The sequence below is a fragment of the Blennius ocellaris genome (assembly GCF_963422515.1).
Source record: "Blennius ocellaris genome assembly, chromosome: 11".
Classification (NCBI taxonomy): Eukaryota; Metazoa; Chordata; class Actinopteri; order Blenniiformes; family Blenniidae; genus Blennius; species Blennius ocellaris.
In genome coordinates this window covers 14129345-14151523 of record NC_137660.1, presented here as the reverse complement: position 1 = coordinate 14151523, position 22179 = coordinate 14129345, and the positions used below count along the sequence as shown (strand labels likewise).

Here is a 22179-nt window from a genome sequence, read left to right as displayed (position 1 = left end):
ACACACACACGAGTGTGCGTTCGGTGTTTTTCAAGTTCACACCTAGTTAAGAGTGAAAGCAGCAGCTGAAATCCACCTATCAAAACCTCTAACTCCCACACTGACTTTGCTGCTAAATTAACTCGTATGTGTCTAATTTAGTTGTAAAAAAGCAAAACATGTTTAAACCAGAGTAAAACCCCAAATGACACCAAATTACTGTTGATCGTTAATTCAAGTCAAGAGAAATTCTTTATGTATGCGGTGACAGTGTTGTCATTATTCCCAGTTACAGACAGAAGCGGGGATATTTCCAGAAGCGTTTATCAACTTGAACAACAGAAACACAGTAAGGATAAATTGTAAAGCATATATCCACGCACATCAAGTATACATTTAAATACGCTTCAATCAAATATGAATGCTTCATATCTGAAGACTACAAAAATAGCATCCAATGAAACCTTGCTTGCTGTTATTTGTTGTTGTTAGGTTTTTTGTTTACAGTGATTTTTATTCCGATGACCTCATGATTACGTTTTATTTCTGCTGGACTAAAATGGGAATAATTCAATTATTGCTCCAAGACCATTGGGAAGCCAAAGTACATGCAAAGGCTAACAGGGAATACAGATCAAATGACTTAAAGCAGGAGAATCAAATTCTCTTGCAGTTTCTTAAAACAGCAGGGTTTCGATTTAGGCCACAGGAAGAGCTTATGAGCTGCGCCGATGAGTGTGTGTGTGTGTATATGTGTTTGGCTGGGAGACCAAAAAACAGACTGAAGTTGAGAAGTTAAAAAAAAAAAAAAAGACTGAACACAGCAGGACATGAAGGCCAAAACCAGGGGAAAAAAAGGAAATCAAGGGAAGTCATAGGGGAAAGGAAATATTGTCTATCTCATTGATCTTTTTATCTTCTTTCACCACCGCTCCACTATTTGTCCAGATGCCGAGTAGTTTATTATGTGAAGCCCAACGCTTACCGGTCATTGTGCATACTGACTACAGCTGAAGTCCAGCCCGTCCACAAGGAATACAAAGTGGACATACATTTCTGTGGCATGTGGCATACATTTGTGTGTTTGTATTCGAGGAAACTGTATACCTTTTGATCCATGCTTTAGTTGTTTACCTTAATATATTATGGTTTAAATATGTGCTTTTTTAAAACTAAAATAATACTAAGAATTACAACACTTAAAGCCTTAGTGGCGTAAGATGTATGTCACCATATGACTGAAATCATGTCAGATTGCATGTTTTGGATGGTGAGTGAAATTATGCACAGGACTACAACAATATGTGGTTAAATTTTTTTTGAGCATTGGAGATGAACGCAACTCCCAGGCAGAAAAAAAAATACTTTTGAAAATTCAAAACACAATATGCTTTTACTTTCAGACTCACTCCATTCAGGCTCTGGTCAATCCAAGCTGAAGCAAATAGGGTAAGTAGCTTGTCCAACAGTGTGCAAACTTAAAGAGCATCACAGGAACACCTATGGACCCTGCGTGTGATTGAATACACTGAAAATATGTGTGTTTGGATGGCAGAAGGGACTCAGATTCTCTGAAGATAACCAATGCATGCACAGGGAGAGCATGCAACCATCATCACAACAAGGTCTGGAGCCCAGAATTGAGCCAGTACAATGATGATGATGATGATGATGATGATCATGATCATGATCATCATCATCATCAAGTAAAGCATAAGTAATAGCCGTATAAAACATTCAGGGATTTGTCATAGACCATGAACCATTAGCATGAGTATACTTATTTAAAAAGATATGTTTTAAGGTGGGATTTCAAGTAGTTCAGGGATTGAATGTTTCGGATGTTGGGCAGGAGTGAGTTCCAGATGTGTTGGGCTCCTCCTAGGGGACACAAGAGGAGAGGGGAGATGGCTGGTATGTAAAAGATTTTAACTGAATGAAGTATAGCCTATAACACGCTGTTAGCCAAAAGAGCCAAAAGGGCTTAACACTTTGCTTCCCATGTTATCACTTGTAAGGCCATTCATCCCAAATACTCCACTTTCTTGACTTCCTGAGCTCCCTACGAAAAGACAAAAGACACTGCTGATCCAGATGATGCCTGATGACAGAGCAGCAACACCAAAGTTGGTTGTGGTGGACGAGAGCTTAGAGAGGCAGAAGCGAGTGGATCTGAAAGCGGACGTGTCACTACTGTGGGTCGAGACCCTTGACCTTAACTGCTCCCCGGATACCGCACTATGGCAGAACATTGCTTCCAATATGTACAGCATAGGTAACTTTATCCAAGAACAGGATAGGTTAAATGCAGAGAAGTAATCAATTAAATATGTTAGGAGTCAATGTTTGGCAACAACAAAGCAGCTATGGCTCAAGTGGTTCACTGGGTTATCCCCCAATCGGAAGGCTGCCTGGTCAATCCCAAGTTGACGTGTGTGTGCGTGCGTGCGTGCGTGCGTGTGTGTGTCGTGAACAATGTGAAGTACGTTTGGGGGCTTTACAAGCGAAATCCATTTAACAATGTGAAAGGAATTCTGTCATTTTTATAAGCTGGCATTCATGACAATAATGATGTTACTATACAGGAGATAGTGGGAAAGCTAATTACGTGTGTCTCTCGAGTCCCACATGTAATTTTACACTCCAGTCCATCAGTGACTTGAGTCACTAAAAAGCTCAAGTACTGCAGAGATGTCGCCTCACAGAAACTTTACATGCAAGTTTTATTTAATTGTGCTGTGTTTCAGTGGAAGTAAAGAAGATATTTCAGCTTTTTTGTTTTTTTTTGGCAATGTCACAGTTAAATGGCTGATAAGTGGTTTTCGAATAGGAATCGAAAAAAGCATGTATGGACAGGAATAAAATCCAGACAGAAGGGCTCATCAATTAACATCTTAATTTTTGTTGTTGTTGTGTAACTTGTCCTACTTGTTTTATTCTCTTGTCTTATTCTGTTTCATTGGTTTGTAAATCATTTCTAAAAGAATTTTGTTCACATCATTAACTTGAATGCCACACATAAATAAAGTGTGATTAGTTGATTCAGGCTGCAGATGGTGTGATGTTTGACTACTCTCAAAGACCCTGACCAGGGTCTTTTCTAGATGGACGTTGCATTGGATTTTTTTCAGCTATTCCAGCTTCCTCCCTCAATCTAATGACAAGCATGTTGAGCCAATTGACATAAGATGTGAATGAGTCTGTATGACATGTGTCTGTTTTAGCCCAATGATGGACTCGTGACTTGTATAGATGAATAGAAAATGAATGGATTGATGTCTGACTGATGTATAATTTTGGTACTGCTATACGTTTTCACCATTAGACTAAAATTCATTTGTTTGCCTTGACAGGCAAACCGAAGCCTGCTGATGTCTGCATTCATCACCTTACTGTAGACGTGCCACACTCCCAATGGGAAACCTTTTCTCATGACCCAGAGATCATGCTGATTCTGTGCTGTTTTATAAAGGCTTCTCTGCAGGCACCACAGCAACTGGGCCCCCTGCCCACAGCACATGGTAAATTCTCATTACCAATTACATGAAAAAAGTGGTGCAGTGGGAGCAGAACACATTACCTAGGGGCCATTACACTTAATGACAGGCAGGCCCGAAATCCACTGTTGACTGCACATTCGGTACAGAGGGTTTTTCCAGGGTTATTTGTAAAAGTAAGTACAGCTTGACCATGGTTCTCGATCAGTGAATTAAACAATGGCTCTAACGTGTTTGTGTTGTGTTTAAAGTGTTAAGGTTCTCACGGAGTCAGAGAAAATGAAGGAGCCTGGCTCATGTGGTTTCATTATGAGCAAATCTAATCACGCTATCACATTCCAGTCCATAGTTACACAGTGGACGCAAAAAAAAAAAACACCAAACCATCTCACTGTATGCATGACCTGTTGTCAACATGAACTGTGTTGCATGGGTATGTGGATATATTAGGCCAGATTGATTTTGTAGGTGAGACAAATGCCTGCAGCAGATTTTCAGTGTTGCCAGGAGTAAAGTGTCATGACAAGATGCAGCTTAGGCATTTAATAAGGCAGGACAGTCTCCTACAGGATGCCAGATATGCTCTCATTTATGCACTACAGTACACTCCACTCATGATGAAAGCTCACTTTTATGGGCTTTTTTGAGGTTAACTACTCCACTGTGCACAACCTCAGTCTTTGTACATAATTATCTGTCCCTCATTCAACACATCACATAAGTTTATTTTTTCCTCAGCAGTCATTGCAAAGTGAAGGCGGAAAAAAGAAATTCTGAACTTGTGATGTGCCAGTTCCATAATAGCACGGTGTATACTGTATCTGTATATATTTTAGGACATTTGGCTGAATCAAATGACTGTTTATACGAAGCTCCAGCTACATGCTTAATCCATGACCAACCAAGTGACCATAATATTGGTAACTCACATTTCTTCTGATACTTTCAAATTAATTACTGGAAATGCAAGACGATCATGAAAAACATAATTAAAATCCTCATTTCGACTTTTCATTTATGCCTGCTTTCTGTTCATATTAATTTCTAAAGAAGTTCCCTTTCTTGCCACAGATTCTACATGAGCGACTTTAAAGCATTGTGGTTTTATCCAAGTAACGTAAGACACTGAACAATTTTGGCCACATTCTTTGTCCATAAGTCACTTGCAATTGTCCTTGACTGTTGTTGATCTCCCTCTGTCCATAACTATGTCAAATACCTTTATATGTTTTCATTAAAATTCTAGATTCTCATCCAGAGTCCCCACCCAATGAAGCTGTGCATCTATGACGGTTCTGGACAGAAATGACAAAGACTTGTGTTTCACATAGAATAGACTGGCTGATTATGCAAAAAAAAGTTTAATCTGTTGGGGATCGCAAAAGAAAAGAAAATAATCAGCATTTACGTGGTGTGGAGTAATACAGTACTGGGAACTAATGAACAGTATAACATACTGAGCTCCACATTCCTGATATTGTCAATGCAGATGTGTTTTTTGGAGGATAAAATTGTATAAGTTAGCATCTTTAGCTTTGAGCCAAAGTTTGAGTGTAATGTAAACCGTCTGAATGCTTGTATCAGGAGCTTTCATGTATGACCTGGGCTTTATTTCCCTCTTTGAAGGAAAGCACAGCGAATTACAAGTTGGGCTTGTGTGTGTGTGTGTGTGTGTGTGTGTGTGTGTGTGTGTGTGTGTGTGTGTGTGTGTGTGTGTGTGTGTGTGTGTGTGTGTGTGTGTGTGTGTGTGTGGGTGTGTGCGTGCGAGCGTGCGAGCGTGCATGCGTTATTTTGGGGTCAGCAGGATGCCTTTTCCTTAGAGCATTTTTTTCCATTTTCATTTTTTAAAGAAGTAATGATAAAAATAAATAAGTGGTGAAAAAAGTGAATAAATAAAGCACATTCAATTAAAACAGATATTCTTGTAAAGGACACAAAAACAATGTATGTATGAGAAAAGCTCGAGTGTATCCTCTTATTTCAGATAATTCATAAAACACGGACCTCCATCACCGACTGACTGTGTCTTGGTAAAGTCACCTTCTCTTTCATTATTGTGGGAGGGAATGGTCTCAAAATAGACTCTATTGCACAGTTGTCAAAAGGGCTCCTGTGGTCATAAATCCTGCCTGGTTCATCCTAGTCAAGAGGGACACCGGAGAAATGGTCTTGTGAGGAAAGTTACTGTGACAATTGAGTTGGTGGATGAAGAAGAACAACTATAGCTGGCACTGGAAGCTCTCTTGAGTATTTGCTGACCAAGCTGCTTGTTTGAAACACAAGGTCACACTATAATGGAAACCTCAGAAGGACACAGGAGACGGACAAGGAAAATATGGTATACACCAGGAAGGAATCTGGTCTTGGTTTCAATGGGGAGCCATGAAGTCTCTGCCATGAAAACACAGCATCGTGCAGACTCATCTCTCTGTTTTTTTATTTGACAGTTTTCACTCCCTTCCCTTTATCTGTGATTTCATTGTGACCCTTGTTATTTAATTGCCACTATAAAAAAACAAAACAAAAAAAAAACAGCCACATTGGGAAAGAAAAAGAGAACTGTCTCACACACTGAAAGTTTGTTTTGGTGCACCATGGAGACAAGGTTTCTGTTTTGGACATCTCTTTGCCCCCCTTTACACCCTCCCACCCTCCTTCCTGTCCCTGCACTCTGTGAAACACCACGGCTGTGGCGCTGTGGTGAAAATTATTCAGTTAGCAATATATTGGGGGAGGTGACAGTAAGGGAAAAAAATTCCGGGTTTGGCTAAGTGAGGTCAGTGTGAGAAACCACAATTGGATCCACTAAACTCATTTAAAACTGAACACAGTCCACCCAGAGCGCATTAAAAGCGGGCCAATGTTTTCCACCATATCTCTGCAATTGTCCTGCTCCTGTCCAACTTCCTGGGTAGACAATGGCCTTTCCTCTGATCTCTCCATGCTGTGTTATTCATTTCTATTGGTTCTAGGTCTGGAGGGATTTCCACACAGGAGTTAGTGATCTCAACAGCTTTGAGGGGGAAATGAGGGGCAATTCGAGGCTGGGTAATGGAACATCTGAAATGAGGAAGCCACAGAGCTCCTAAATGAGGCTTCACATTAAAAACAAACAGGAGTGTGAGAAGGATTGTGGTCATTGTGCTGGTATTCATAGGGGTGTGGAAGAGGGGCTCCACCCTTGCTACACTTGATCTGTTGTGGATATTAAGAGTCATATTAATTTGGGATTTGGTTTTACAGGGAGGGTTTGTTGCTGAACCAGGGTGGTATCCTTTTCTGTTGTGCCAAATATTAACCTTGCCATGTAGCATGTCTGAACACAGTTAAATGGGATGTTGTCCAGGATGGAATATCCATGGAGATCATGAATTCCCCCATAAATAACAACACCAACTTGTTTCATTTGATAGCAACACTATACAACTATAATACAGCTATTTACACCTTTAATGATGGATGAATATGTGGATAGACACATTGAATAGTGTTTGTTTTTAAGTATTTACAAAGATCTACATAAATAAGCAATTCTAATCAAGTGTCCTTTCTTTCTATCTCTTTCCTTATTTCGTTCTTTCTTTCCTTATTTCTTTCTTTCTTTCCTCTTCTCAGCACAGTAGTTTGGGCGTTTCCACTTACCTTTACAAAAGCACATAATAAGCAACAGACCACATTGAACAGACCCCTTCAAAAGAAAGCTCATTTGATTGCAGCAGCCTCTTGTGGCCAAACATAGAAGAGCACAACCAAAAACAGAAACAATAGTATGGAAATCCGGGCAGGAGAGTCTCAGGGGGTTATAATCCCTATTTAGATATGTAACATTTTAATTAATAGACACTTTAAAAGGGTTTTGAACTTTTATTTTCATTGAGGCATATTGGGAGACATTTTTAAATCTTTTCAGACTAAAATAAATACATGTACATGTCATGTATGTACAATAAAAAAGAGCACAACTAATAGAAATCTAAGTTCACCTTTAAAAAAATCACTGTGACACTCCATTTATTTAAGGCAATTCCTAATATCTATTGCATAAAAGAAGGATGGGCTCAATGAGACTGCGTATTAGGGACAATTTTCAAAAAAGGACCATCCTTACTCGCATTAGCTTTATGTGAAGTGTTGATGCTTACATGCAATTTATCAACAATATTTTCATATTGTTTCAATGAAGAGCATATGGTGTATTTGCTATTACAGACAGCGAGTGTGAAGCTTAATTCTGGTCACATTTTCACAATTTCTAGAAGTAGTACTAAAATATTCCCTTTTACTACTTATAGTGCAAATATTTAATGACTTCATTTATGAGTCCTCATATGAAGAAAAAAAACTGGTAAAAATGCTTCAATTACAAAATGTGGTCAATTGCTCAGGAAGAGTTCAACCTGCAAAATACATCTATATATGCCTGGAAATGTTTTTAACCCAATATGGGGAGCAAGTAATTATATACGGCCACTTATTTTTAAAGGCTTACCATTATGAGTTCATAACAAATATAATAACTAACAAAAAATAACATTGTTTGCAGGACATTGGTATTGTGTGTGTGTTATGATTAGGAGACAACAGCATTGTGAAAACATTTTGAAAACACCTCGTGAGAAATTAATTTTACTTAGAATTATGTAAATAGAAGTTGTAAATGTGTCAATTTGGGGTTTCTTTTCTTCTTTTTGAGGGACAGATTTAGGTTTCGGTTCAGTTTGATTTGATGAACCTTTATCTGGCTTACACCCTGTGGATATAGATCACATTGAAATCTCAAATTAATTGTTAACTAGTCTTGTTAAATCAAAGCAATCTACATTAAAAAAAAAAAAAAAAAAAAAACTGGTACTGTATTGCACTGCTCCATCAAAGCTGAAGTTAATTTTCAAACACTGTTTGATCTTTACAGATCTGTGTCTTTGGTTTCCACCCTTTCACAGCAGAAATCCGTGGTTGATGGGTTTGAGTTAAATCAGTACAATGTCAAAGACAGGATCACTTATCTATCACTGAACTCGGATCAAAATATGTTCCTCCAGGATGTTTAAGGCTTTCACACAAAAAAAAAAGAAAAAAAGAAAAAAGAGCCATGATCTGGACTCACTGATAAAATCCTCTTGATCGCTGAGGATGTGTTGAAGTTCCCCTTACAGAACTGTTGCATCATGCTGACGATTACGCTTCCACAACATGCCTTGCTTTGCTACTTCAGCTATGTTCTGTGAGTGTCTTTAGATCTAAATGTCAGTGTACCCGCTGCCACACCACGCTGGGCTGACTCCCAGCTTGACCATAGAAAAGACATAACTGTAAATGAAAACCTGCTCGTCTTAATCCAGAAAGCCAAACCATCAGTGAACTTACTGGCACCATCATTTGTGGAATAGATATACCAAAAAGAGAAGTTTCCAAAAAAAAGTACAGTACAAGTAGAAGTAAAATTGATATTCAGAGGCATGGCTGTATTTTATTGTATTACAAAGCATATTCTTGTATTTTGTATGAACCCACATTTGAGTCTGCGGTAGTACCCGGAAAGCAATCACTTCAATTAGGAACATATATTTATAAATGGAAATGCATATTTTCTGTTGGGGGGGGTTTAAGAGAGGAGTGTTTTTTTATTATTTGGTTGTTAATCCTCTCTACCTCTAGAGGGAGTAAGAGCCTGCAGATCCATGAAGTACTAGTGAACGTGAAGCAATGCTGTTAAGTGGGGCTGATGTGGGTGAGATGATTTGCACCTATACTCTTTTTTTTTTTTTTCAACTTGTAGACTGAAGTCACAAAACCCTGTACAGATCAAGGTGAAAATATAAATGATAAAGAAAAAACTTCATCACATAATTTTTTTTAGATTACACATGGAGCAAATCCCATCATTCCATCTTTCATCCGTTATGGAACATATTGATTTACCATTGCAAGCAGCAAAGTGGAATCAAGATGTCCACAGCCAGATTCTCAGTGGGAGGGGAATGTAAGTGGTAGGCACCGGACTGGAACGGGGCACCATAACTGATCACTCTGATCTTATTTTATTATTTATATCCCCACAGCAGGGTGAAGACTGGCTGTTTGATCAATTCTCCATTTCTTTTATCAGCACCAATCCACTGCCACTACCTACTACGCTAAATTATTCAATTGGGCCTGCTTTGTTGTTAATAGCAGTGATCATTCTTGCTTAAATGGTATAATGTATGCGCTGACAGCCAACAGTGATACAAACCTGTCTCTAGGGACACAAATCCATCAGTGGTGAGCGCCTATCTGCTACATTAGTGATTCCAGGCGCCACTGAAGCACAGGCAAGTAAAATACACTCCACAGCAAGGTCTGTGTAAAAAAGACCCGCTCCTCAAGGCCACAGTCATAAATGATTGGGCTTTCACTTTACCGCCAACTTCCCGTGGAATAAAGCTGATATCAAATGGACAGAGCCTCCGCTGCGCAGTTTAAAAGGATGGGAAAGCCTGAATGGATGTTAACTCAATTGAAGTAATTCCAGGCAAGCCAGGGAGACGAGCTGGATGTTTTTATTTATGCGGCAGAGTTCAGGGAAAAGAACAAAGATTAAAAGATAATACTGAAAGGGATTTTTCCTGATTCAGACAGGCTGTGCCAAGAACAGGAAAAGTTTTATGAAACCAAGAAATCCTTTGATTTGGGAGGCAACGAACTCCTCACTTTACAACAATTTGCAGCAAATCATGCTTCATTAAAGGTTTTCCTTTTTTTGGGTGGGGGGGGGGGGGACCTGCAGCATTTGCCCTAAAGTCTTTTGTGGCTTGTTTGGTTGCCCTTCCCCCACAAGAGGACCCTGTCAACACTTGTGGTTAGATAAAGGTCGCAGTGCTGGAGGGTCACTCTTGTGTTTGGGGTTTTGACCTTTTCTCTCCCTTAATCCCCCAGCACCACTATTACTGCTGCTGAGGAGCCATAAAATCAGGGGAGCTACAGGCAAACATAAATCTTAGGGTTGAAATAACAGACTTTTTATTCTTGCAGTCTTTAATTTGATTCTGTTTGTAAGCTTTTGCTCAATGAAGTTCAGTATTTTGCAACTAACAGAGCCCTGGCACCATAATTACATTCAGTAATAGGTTTCTCTTTTCACCATTTGTGCAATTGAAACATCGAAGAATCTTGTTTGAAATAAAGAGATCAGATGAATACACAATATGGCCATTGCTGCATCAGTGTCTTGTCAACTAGCATATGTTTACTGTTTGCCCCATATGGCAAATAAATATTAATTATGGTACTGCACTGGTCTGTTGATCTGACTTTGCAAAGAATTCAGCCACACAATTAGGATTGGGTTGATACACGTGTTGGTGCATGGAGAAAAAAAAAGAAGGAACAATTTATCTCGATACTCATTCAAAATCTAAATTGAAGCATGCAGATATGCACATCTTCATACATCTGAGTGAATTCCCTCTTCTATTCACATTCACCGTGTGCTTAAGCAGCTACATGTTTTCCCATCAATGGTTTGCTCAATCTGCTTTGAAATGCAGTGAGAGCAGGGAGGAACCGAGAGGGAAGATACACGCAAACCGCAACACTTTTCCCCTCGCACATACAGAAGATTCATTCCACTGTGATATGTGAGCGAGCACTTCACGCTGATCGCCTATTAAACCTGAAGCTGTTAAATGTTTCGCTGAAATGCGAGGAGGACATACAACCTCCATTGCTAATCTTAACTGACCGTATGATCCCCATAAGTCCTGGGGCACAAACCACATTTCAGGCTGTACTTCATTCAAAGCAGATAAATAATATAGAGACAAACACTAAGGTCTTCAAAGTCTTGTCTGGTGTTGTTAATCTTTTTTTTTTTTTTGACAGTTTAAAAGAAAACCTCACCCTAAAGCACTCGGCACATGTGAGTCAGTTAGCAGAAAGTGGAAGAAAGAATTCAATTATTTATTAGGGGGATTTCGCTTGGAAGGTCAGGGGGTGTAATCCAGTAAATTGGACACTGACTCCTTAATGGAGTGGCTCTACAGTACATCTCCTTCCTCCAGATCGTCCACTGGTAAGAGTGAGAGCTCTGGATCTATTTTTCATGTACTGCATTTCTGTGGTTCATTCCTGAGCTTGTTCAAACCGTCGTCCTGCACCTTCTGCTGCATGGAAACCAGATGGAGATGAGGCGTGCGCCGCCAGAATGAGCCAAGCCTTCTGCTTTTCCATTAAAGCTCCAAGAAAAATTCTTCCGTTATTAACAATAACCCACTTATTACTAACATACAACCACGTTTTTAGAAGCCTTGAGCCCGTGCATCAGGAAATGGTTGAAAAGCAATGTGGTGAAACCGCAGTGAGTGGTGGAAAAAGGCTGCAGTTTGGTGGCCGTGTGCCATTCTCAGGTCGGAACAGTGCAGCGGATTACTTGTAACAACAGCTTGGGTTTGAGTCTGCATGTCTTTTTTTTTTTTATAATGTCACAGCCTTTATTTCTTTAACACAGACTGAGGGTCCTTTAAAAACTTGCATCAGCCTGGGAAATGCTATGATTGAGGATTGAACTGCATGACCTTTGTCGCATTTAACACAACCATCATCTGCCTGCTTATTGAAGCCAAAGTGGTCGGCTGAATATAAGATCCATTTTGTGCAATTTATGCACTAATCCAGAGCATTACTTGAGATAAATGCTGAGATAAGTGCTGACAAGATTGTGGTCGTGTCATCACTAGTTCAAAGAGATGTCTTTGGTGTATTTGCTGCAATGCTCTGCAAGTTCACCAAAGCCATATAAGGTTACGATGAGGATACAGAACAAACTGAAATTGTTGAACAGATGGAAATAGCCTAGATCTTGGATTCTATGCAGGTAATAGTGTTTTGTTGAGCATATATACTTATACATAATCGTGTAGAGAATATCAAATAAAATCACCATTCTTCTTATTTATTCTGTCAGCAGTGCAACCTATTGTGATCATTAGAACACACAGATTTAGGCAAAGACACGTTTAAAGAAAAATAGATTTACAAATAGCTTTACCATAAACACAGCGGGGAGACTTAAATTCATCCCCATGGATCACCCCCACCCATCCCTGAATCCCAGAGCATGAGTAATTGTGAAGCCCTGTGAAATAATCGTAGCTTTCAACGCTAATGGAAGCCCTGCACATTCATTATTCAGTCCAGGAAACAGAGTGCTGCAAACTGTCGGGGGACCTATGAGTTATTACTCAGCATGAACTAACCTTACACTGCGAGAGATGTGACAGGAGCCCACTGCACTTTCTCCCCTTCTGTCTCCATCCCGTCACGTCTCTGTTCCCTCCCTGCGTCTTTCCACGCAGACAGGCACCACGCCGACAACCCGAGATTGAATCACAGCTGTGGCGGCGTCAGACGGCCAGTGATGGGTGAACTGCGGGCTGCAGACAGAATGACAGACGGTCTGGGCTCTCTTGTGTCACCGTGGCGCTTGACCACCGACAGCCAAGACCAGTGGAGAAAAGCCTCCCCCGTGTTACGGCCCTCCTGGGACTGATGTGGGAGGAATGCGTCAAACGGGGCGTAGCAGCAAGGAGGAGGAAAGGGGGGCGGGGGGGGCTGACCTGCAGATAACACATGGCGAGAAACAGATAGGTTTGATATGTGAACATGCCCACACTTGTGCTGAAGGAAAGGGACACCGGAGGCCATGCTGCCGCAGACGGACCTCATGACTGCAGTGACTCCTCAACAGCAACACATATCAAATGGAATTCCAACAATGCGCTTAAGCCCTTTTTTTATTTTCACGTCTAGACCTGGGGAGTCCTACACATCACTTTCACTTAGTTTTCAAGGGAACGTAAAGCAAAAGAGCTATATACCAAGCTGAGGCTGAACAGCATGATAGGTTATCCTGTTATAGGAGACACAGCTTGCAACTAGAAAAGGTTCATTTGTTAAGAGCTGATGGAACTCCCAACCTTCACATGGACTGTTTTGTTCGCATGTTGAAAAAAAAACATAAACCAGTCATGCAACACTACGCAAACTATTTTATGAGACGCATGCTTCTATGCATCAAACTCAACAGAAGGATTTCTTGTTCTCTACGCTGCCATGGTTCTAAATCTATGCAGGATGAAATGCAGGTTAGTAAGAAAACCCGTTTTATTATTGACTGGAAAAAGAAAATACATTTTCCAAAGCAGTGGGAGAGGCTCCTCCAATATTGACACAACTCAGTCATTTCATAGGAAAGTATCTGCTGCATGCTCCTCCTTACTGTTGGACTGTACAGAACAAAGTGGCATGGCAGGGCTTAGTGCAGTTCGGGATGTTTTTCTTGAAGCTAGAAAACAAAACGAATATCAGCACAAAGATAAGAGTTTCAGAGCTTTGGGCGTTTAGAGCATTTATTAGTAGACCTCTAGTTTACTCTGTGTAATTGAGTATTCTTGTCTTTCTCACTCAGGCAATTTAGCATGCCGGCATGTTGTTGTAAAAATGACCCATTTAATTTGATTAGGAAACCGAGGTTCAAGATACAGACTGTGAAAACACGAGGGGAATGGTAAGAAGTGTGGGGTGATGCTAATGAGAAATTACCTAATGAGGGTGATGTGGGCAAACGATTTAGTGTGCATACATGTTACATTTGGCGAAACAAAAGCCAAAGACAGGGATGAAACAGGCAGGAGCTGACTCAATGGTGCCCTGGATGTTCACCCGAAAATGATCAAATACTTAGCTGCACAAGTTGAAATAGCTGATTGCTTTATGAATATATATCAAGATTGCAAAGTCCTAAAAATACTGCAATAGGAAGTAGTATCAAATATTCATGACTGAATGATCTCCATCTGCCACTAAAAGATGGTGAAATAAGGCTGAAAGTGGTACAAAGAGCCCTTGAGAACCTTCCATTAAGTTTCAAGAAAAGGTTACTTTCAAACAAAATTGAACATGGATAACACTGATGTGAATGGAAATATTGTTGCACATAATTCTTTAGATAATTTTTTTTCTTTTGCCATTGATGAATAAAGGACCCTGGATGTTGCTTCTGATGAAGTCATGGGGTTTGCAGCTCTGACTATCTTGATTGTGTTTTCCTTCAGACTGATTAAACACATGACGTCTCACATTCAGTCAGGCTAGAGCTACCTTATGATACTTGTTGAAGTAGTTAGAAACGTAATGTTTCGCCTGTTGTTGAAGAAGTAGATGTTGTTAAATGGTTATTGCAAGACTGAGCGTTTTTACAGCGTTTCACAGCTGCTGTTACATTAAGTGCATTTAATAACCATCCCGAACTATATTTATATGGGAGACAAGGCAAGAAAGTGACTAAAAAGCCAGACACTGATGACAACTAAAGCCATTATTTCTTTACAAGGTCTTAAAATCCCCGTATAAATACAGCACACAAAGTATTTTTACTCTCCAAAATAATTTTTGAAATGTAAGGTATTCAAAATATGATTTCACTGTATATGCACACACTGACACGGTGTCACTTCCACAGGACTTGTTTTAAGTGCGCACAATGCAGATCGTCATAAATTGTGGCGTGTTTTTTTTTGTTAAATGCCTTCAGGTGCATTATTATGAAGAAAGTAATGTTTTGCCAAAGCAAAGGGGTAAATCAACACAGTGTTTCATTCTGACAAATGTTCCTCATCATAATAATGGTTCTTAATTTCAGAACCTCTATTAAAACAACCCATATCTTAATGTTTATCAGAATTATTCAATGATGTTTTACATGACTGTCATTATTTGACCATTATACTCTGCTATATAGACAATCAGTGTGTCTATATAGCAGTAGAATATTCAGTAGAATACTCATACTACTGAATAGTATGAGTATTCAGAAAAGATTTCCACAAACAGCATATAATGCTGGTGATTTATTACTTCAATTGCCAAGTGATATAATTGTTGCAAAACAACAAAAGAAATATGCTCATATTTAACACTGCCCAGTGTTCTTGCAATTCCAAAATGTTTAAATCTTTTTAAATAACAATATTGTATATTATAATAATATTTCACAAAGACACTTCAAGCAGCGTTCAAGCCTTCATTCCTACGCTTTCCTTCGTTCATACTGAAATTCAGCTTTGTGCGCAAACCACAAACGATCATTTATTTAAAATGATGAGCTTCTTTCCAAAGTGTTTCTCCTCCAGGTATTAATTATCATAATGACAGCCTTTTTTCCCCCCTTTTCTTTCCAGCGCCACATCCGCTCACATCGGAGAGACGCGGTGCGGTGCACTTGCTCCAGTCCGCGCCTCTGTCACCCCCCCACCCGATCCGCCCACCATCTCGGGACTGAAGTCACGTGTCTCACCGCCTAGTGTCTCTCGGAGAGTCTACAGCACCACAAATCAAACTCACCCAGCGCCCGGCGGAGAGGGAATGGAGGATGAGAAACGGAGAAGTGTACATGGACAGAAAGCCCCTCCGACGTCAGTGGAGCGCTCAGTAGACGATCCGACATGCTGCCCCTTGTTCCCCGCAGAAGAGGAATATGGCGAGGCGTCTGAACAGGACGGGAGATGAGATTCTCTCAGTTTCGGAGAGCTTCGTTTTGCTGTGATCTCGGACAGTCCGCCTGTGAGCCGTGTGGCTTCGGGATTGTACGGGACAAGGAGCGCACGGCTCGGAGACGCACCGACTCAACTGTGGCTCCAAGACGATCGGCTCTTGCTGCGTTTTCTTAAAATCTCCCGGAGGAAAACGGACTGGTGGTCTCTAATATGAAGCCCCTGTCAGCAAACTTGTTCGCCCTGCTCTTCCTGTGCGCCCTCGCCAGTGTTTTCTACGTGTGGAGCGCGCTGGAGAGCCGCTTGGAGCGACACAAGCGCAGGTTCTCCACACCGGGCGCAGGGTCGTTTCACCAAGGTCTCCCGGTCGACCTTTCCGCAAAAACTTTCCGGGCATTGCTGGCTGTCCCGGCGGCACAGAGACCGCACTTGGGGGGCAGGCTTGACGCTCACAACCTCACTGATCAATCTGTTTCAGCGGGAAGTGGAGATTTCCATGTGAATGGGGATAACAAGGGGTCAACGCAGCGGGAGGGCCCGGTCAAGTTAGGCTCCCCGGTGGAAGACGGGATATTCTGGAGCCAGTGGCTGGAAGACCTCCTCCCTCTGGGATTCTCGGAGGAGTATGCGCGAGCGTGGCGGAGGAAAGCGAGGACCTGTCGGGTGGTGAAGCTGGAGACAGGATGCGGCAGGATATCCAATCAGCTCGCCACGTTCGCCGACGGGACCAAAGCGTGCGTGCGTTACGGGATAAACGCTGACCAGGTGCAAGGAGAAACTTTGACTTATTACCTTGCCACTTTGCTCGGCATCACAAATGTGCCCCCTCTGATACTGTCCCAGCTGAGCGGCGACAGTGAGCAGTGGGCGGACGTGAGGACGCGAGTAGACGGCTTACAGTGGAGCGACCGAGCCGTGGTGTCTCTCACCGAGTGGATCTCCAACCTGACCGGGGTGGTCACCCCCGCGCCCCTCAGGCAGGACAGCAGCGGGCTGCATCCTGTGCTGGACGAGCTGCGGAACAAGACGACGGCGGAGCTGCTGGAGCTCATGCAGTGGAGCGACCTGGTCGTCTTCGACTACCTGACGGCGAACTTCGACAGGCTCGTCAGCAATTTGTTCAGCCTGCAGTGGGACTCCCGGGTGATGGAGAGGGACACCAACAACCTGCTCAGGACGCCGCGCGGGGACCTCGTGTTCATCGACAACGAGGCGGGACTGGTGCACGGCTTTCGGGTGCTGAACATGTGGGAGAAGTACCACAGTTCCGTCCTGAACTCGGTGTGCGTGTTCAGGAAAAGGACCACGCAGCGCGTCGCGGAGCTGCACAGGCGCAGAGACTCCAGGCACAGACTGCTGGAGCTCTACAGAGACAGCGAGCCTTTGTCTCAGGAATCGGGATTTCTCTCAGACGAGCACGCGGGTGTTCTCCAGGACAGGATAGACAGATTATACCAACACATTTTGCATTGCAGAGGAAAGTACGGCCAGCTGTGAACAGTCAGCGCGCACAGGTGATGGATTTGTTGTCTGCACAGCATAATGAGCTTTGCAAACGCGATTGGCACACCTGTGCTAAACTGCTGCGCATTACACAGAACTGTCTTCAATATCCAGCTGAACTACCTCCTGTGAATAGAATGTGTTGCCTACTTTATAAATAGGACACATGTTTAAAAGCTTCCTGCTGACATTTTCACTGTAGGTCCCTCTAAGAGGAAACATTAAGGCCAGTTTATCATTTTTCACTTCAGATCGCTGATGTTCACCTGAATAAATGTTAAAAATAGGCTATAGTTGTGACTGTAGGGTATCATAATGCACCCCTTTATGTGTGTATGGATTCTTGCCTTGTTTTCAGTAATCCCAATGATAAACTCCTAAGCCTTAACATAAGTTGATACTGTATTTCTGTTGACACCTGGCTTGCTTTTTTTTAATATAAGAACAATTGTTTGCACATAGTGTCACAGCCAGCACCTGCACTCTTTTTTAATTGTGTTTGGACTGCATATTCAGCCTTAAAGTCATACCCATTGTGCATTTGGTTGATGTAAATATTGTCAGCTGAACTGTTTTGCAAATTTGATGCTGAAACTAATTTAATGTGCATTGTAACATTCCAAAATCTCGTTTTCCTTTTGATAAAGACAGTGGAATTTAAATTAACTGTTGTCAGACTATGTGTGTTCATAATTGTCTTATTAGAGCGCATCAAACATTTACCTAGTTTGTGCCGGAACCTCCATAGCCGATGTACTTCTCTATTCAATGTATCCATTGGGCTGTAGGAATATCTTATACTGGCACACCGTTTCCCAGAAGCCATTCTGTCAGCCACAGGCACGCTACAACAGAAACCTCTAATCCTTTTTATAATCTCACCAGAATGATAAACTGAAAGAAATGGCCGACAATATTTGAAATAATTTGAAAAGGGGTTTTACTTCTCCCATACTATACTGTAAGCAGAGCATTTGTCACACACTGTAAATGATCAACCTATGGCCAAGGCTGGGTTGCTTATTGGTTCAAGATGTTCAGCTAAAAAAGTAACAAGGGTGCAATTGGATGCATGTGCAGCTGAGAGGCCAAAGCAGCAATTAATGGGAACCTTGCCCTCTGAGGAATCCCTTGTTTACAGTTTTTTGCCGGTTGAATTTATAACTATGAAATGTTTGGAAGACAAAAATTACAGGTATAACAATTCAGTCAGCCTTGAGGCCAGGTGTATTATTTAGCTCTAGATGTCAGGTTTTCCACTCACGTCATCACATCAGTCTTTAATTTGACCTTTATGGATGCATCTTTTTCTCATTCGTTCCAGTTCTGTGTCTAATTTTTGGTTCTTGACTTATGAGCACATCAGAGAGAATGTCAATGATCAAACTTTTGAAGAACTAATTCTTTCCAGCCTTTCGCTACACTACACCTCATCTGGTTTCTTTTACAACTTTTTTTTAATACGTAGCCAACTTCTAGGCGCACTAACTGCACAGCTTTAAGAAGCATGCGAGTGAATCTTCAAAAGTTTATTATTATTATTATTATTATTATTATTATTATATGGCATGTGTGTCAGTGACTTGTGCTTCTCTTGCAAGCAGCAAAGGTGTGAGTATGTGTAAGTGGAGGCTTATTTTCCAAGCTATGTGCTCCAGCTGTAATAGGGACTTTGGGATCAATAAGTGCATAGACAAAAACAGGTCATGTTAATGTGCTGGGTGCAGGGTTATTATACGAACATGTGTGTTTCGGGTGGGGGGGTTGGAGGGACTGCGCTTGCAGCTGGGCATGGTCCTCTAAGCATGCCAGACACCGCAGGGAGATTTACAACGGGCCTGCACACACCAGGGATTAAAAACAATGTTGAACTGAGGTCTGCATGTCTTAACCAGACTCACAGCCTTTCTTCCTTTCCTGTCTCGCTCAATTTGTCCCCACCGTATTTCACCCACATCTCGTCCTTCCTGTCCTGCATCTGTCCTCTTTGTTAGCATCACTGTCCACTTCATTTATTGCCTAAATAGAAAAATTTAAGTTTCATTTTCCTAATTAGTTTTTTTGTGAATACCTTCACTCAAGAAAGCCATCTTTTAACCATGGACTCAACAGCTGTAATCACACTAATGTTGGATATCAAAAAGGCGATTATGTCAAGCTTTTAACTGTTCACATATGTTCTTTCTCAACTCTACCCGCCTGAAATATATCAGCTCACAACACAAACTCCTTCAAGTTCTCTTTTTTATCCATTCAGTATATACAAAACCCTCATGCACACCACTCTGGGACGTGGTGTAATGATTACAACTTGCCCCAGCATGTGGTGTCAGTTCAGGGGGTTATTATAGAGTATAGTGCAATCAGTTATGCCTTTATACTTGTCAGTGTACTGCTGTTCCATCCAGATGTGGTTGTTTTCTGTGTCATGGTACCCTGAATCAGAGGCTCAGACGGCCATAAAGCCGGGGGCCTATTGCAGGCTGGAGCAGAGACCCCAGGTACTCAAACTGATCTTCCTCTCCTTTGTGCACATTGCAAACATTCCAGAGGAGCTGAGGGAGGATCATCTCCATGGACACACAGACGCTTCCCAGGCACACAAGGAAAAAAAAGAGTCCCAGCTGTGTACATAAACCGTTGTCAGCTTTGCCTAGGACTGTTTTTAATCATTTTGCATAGATTAAAAAAAAAAAAAAAAAAAAAAAAAAAAGAATAGCAGTAAATGGGGATAATTAGTGGGCAAAATAAAATAAAAAAGACTTTTCAAGTTGCTGCAAGATTTTATTTGCTAAACATTTTGGTAAATGTGAGTCAGTGTAGGATCTTTGGTGTAAGTAAAAACATCACTCCAGTGCTTTACTAATCAATAAAAAAAAAGGTATAGCTCTCAGCTAATTAGAAAAGTTTTTAAATAAATTCTGACTAGAAACCACAATCTCCCTAAAGTCTTCATTGTGTCACCTCGAAAGTCAAATTGAAAATTTTTGGTTTATCCAATCCCGTCCCTAATCACCATCTGGATGTCTTTTGTCCAGTATCGTGACCTTGTTAAAAGTTCTTTTCAGTGTTTGGCAAAGTTTTAGTTACATACAAAGTGATCCTTCAAAATGTGGGTTTTTAACCTTAGTTATATCATGTAAGTGTAAGAAGCTGTCACATATTTGTGAGAGTTAGTATTCAGACTCATAGTCTTTGCAGTGGTTTGCAGCTTCAATGCTAAGCTGAGCTAACAGGATGATAGCTATTGCCTGATTTTGATCAAAAAGCCTCAACATGTGTTGATTTTCTCATGTTAACCTAGTCAAGGGGGGAAAAAAAACCCAGTTTACGCCAATTAAAATGCTCAAATAATGAATTCGAAGAAGCACATTAAATGTCATTAAGAAAAGATCTATGCACAATTGTGAGTATGAGGATGATGCTTCAACACACCGAATGTTTTGGCTCAAATAATCAAAAAAAGAAAAAAAAAGAATTTGGTGCTTTGCCAGACACCAGGTGACAAGCTGACCAAGACTTTCCCAGGGGGTTTGCCATGTGCGAGTGGATGGACATAACTAGCATTCTTTCAAGGCTGCGCAGTCCAAAGAACTTCCTGCGCATGACTGAATGATTTCATTATGAAACATGGGAAGAGTCACTTAGTCACAGCTGAGTGGCTCCGGGCCACGATAGATAAACTGGGGAGGGGCTGGGGCAACGACTGGAGGGGCATTCACGGTGTGAGGGCTGGACATCCAAACTGCTGTGGGCCTCGGGGTGGGGGGGTAGCACAAAGCTGGTCTTTGTCCAAAGCACTGTTGTAAGCATGAGGTTAGCCCCTTTGTGTATCCCTGCTCAGGACAAAGTTAAAGGTCATGCATTGAGAACAATAACCTAATCAAAATTTAACTATTTCCTCTGCTTGTCTTACTTTAAAACTGTCTCGTGTTAGTCTCCAGTTTTACATTTCTTATTAACACATGAAAACAGCACAAAAGACACTGAGCTGTGCTAAATGGTGTCAAAGAAATTAAATAGATATCAGCTGCGATGCCACCTAAGAGTTTGATTTAGGACCAAAAAAAAAAAAAAGCTGCTCATGATTTATTTGTTCTCCAAATCGTGTTAATTACTGAGCTAAAGCTATTAAGATGCATGTATTTCTCCACTGCTTATTCTATATGTCCAACTGTAAAAAAAAAAATAATAAGAAGCCCATCGGTAATTACAGTTTACTTAAATAATAAGCATACAAGTATGAACAAAACACAAGACGTGGTTAGAACTGTAAGTCAGAATATTCAGTTTCAGTCCAGGCATCTGGGCTCTTCTGTGTGGAGTTTATATCCTCTACCTGTGTATTAATGGATTATTTTCCACAGGCTTTCTCATTAAGTCCAAAAATATATATGGTTGGTTTAATGGTGACTCACAGGCCAAAGCCTTGTGGAAGATGAATGGATGGGAATAGAAGATGAATGTTAAGGAGTAAGGGTAAGGTCGCATGATGTAGAAAGGTTTTCATTTGGAATAAAATGCAGGATTTTAAACAGTCAATAAACTTACACCTCTGATTTCAATGGATTTTGTGAAGAACTATTACAGCAAATCACATACAGGAAAAAAAAACAATATTTCTATTTATTCATACTTTCAAAGAGCTCTAACTCATTTGTGTTTGAGGT

General features: G+C 41.1%; 1 protein-coding gene across 1 annotated transcript; it reads left to right on the top strand.

Moving 5' to 3' along the window:
- The first annotated feature begins 15870 nt into the window (after positions 1-15870).
- On the top strand, positions 15871-18152 carry fjx1 (four-jointed box kinase 1). Its single transcript, XM_080504366.1, has one exon. It carries the CDS (start codon positions 16220-16222, stop codon positions 17501-17503), a length of 1284 nt encoding a protein of 427 aa, XP_080360492.1. The 5' UTR covers positions 15871-16219; the 3' UTR covers positions 17504-18152.
- Positions 18153-22179: the final 4027 nt, after the last annotated feature.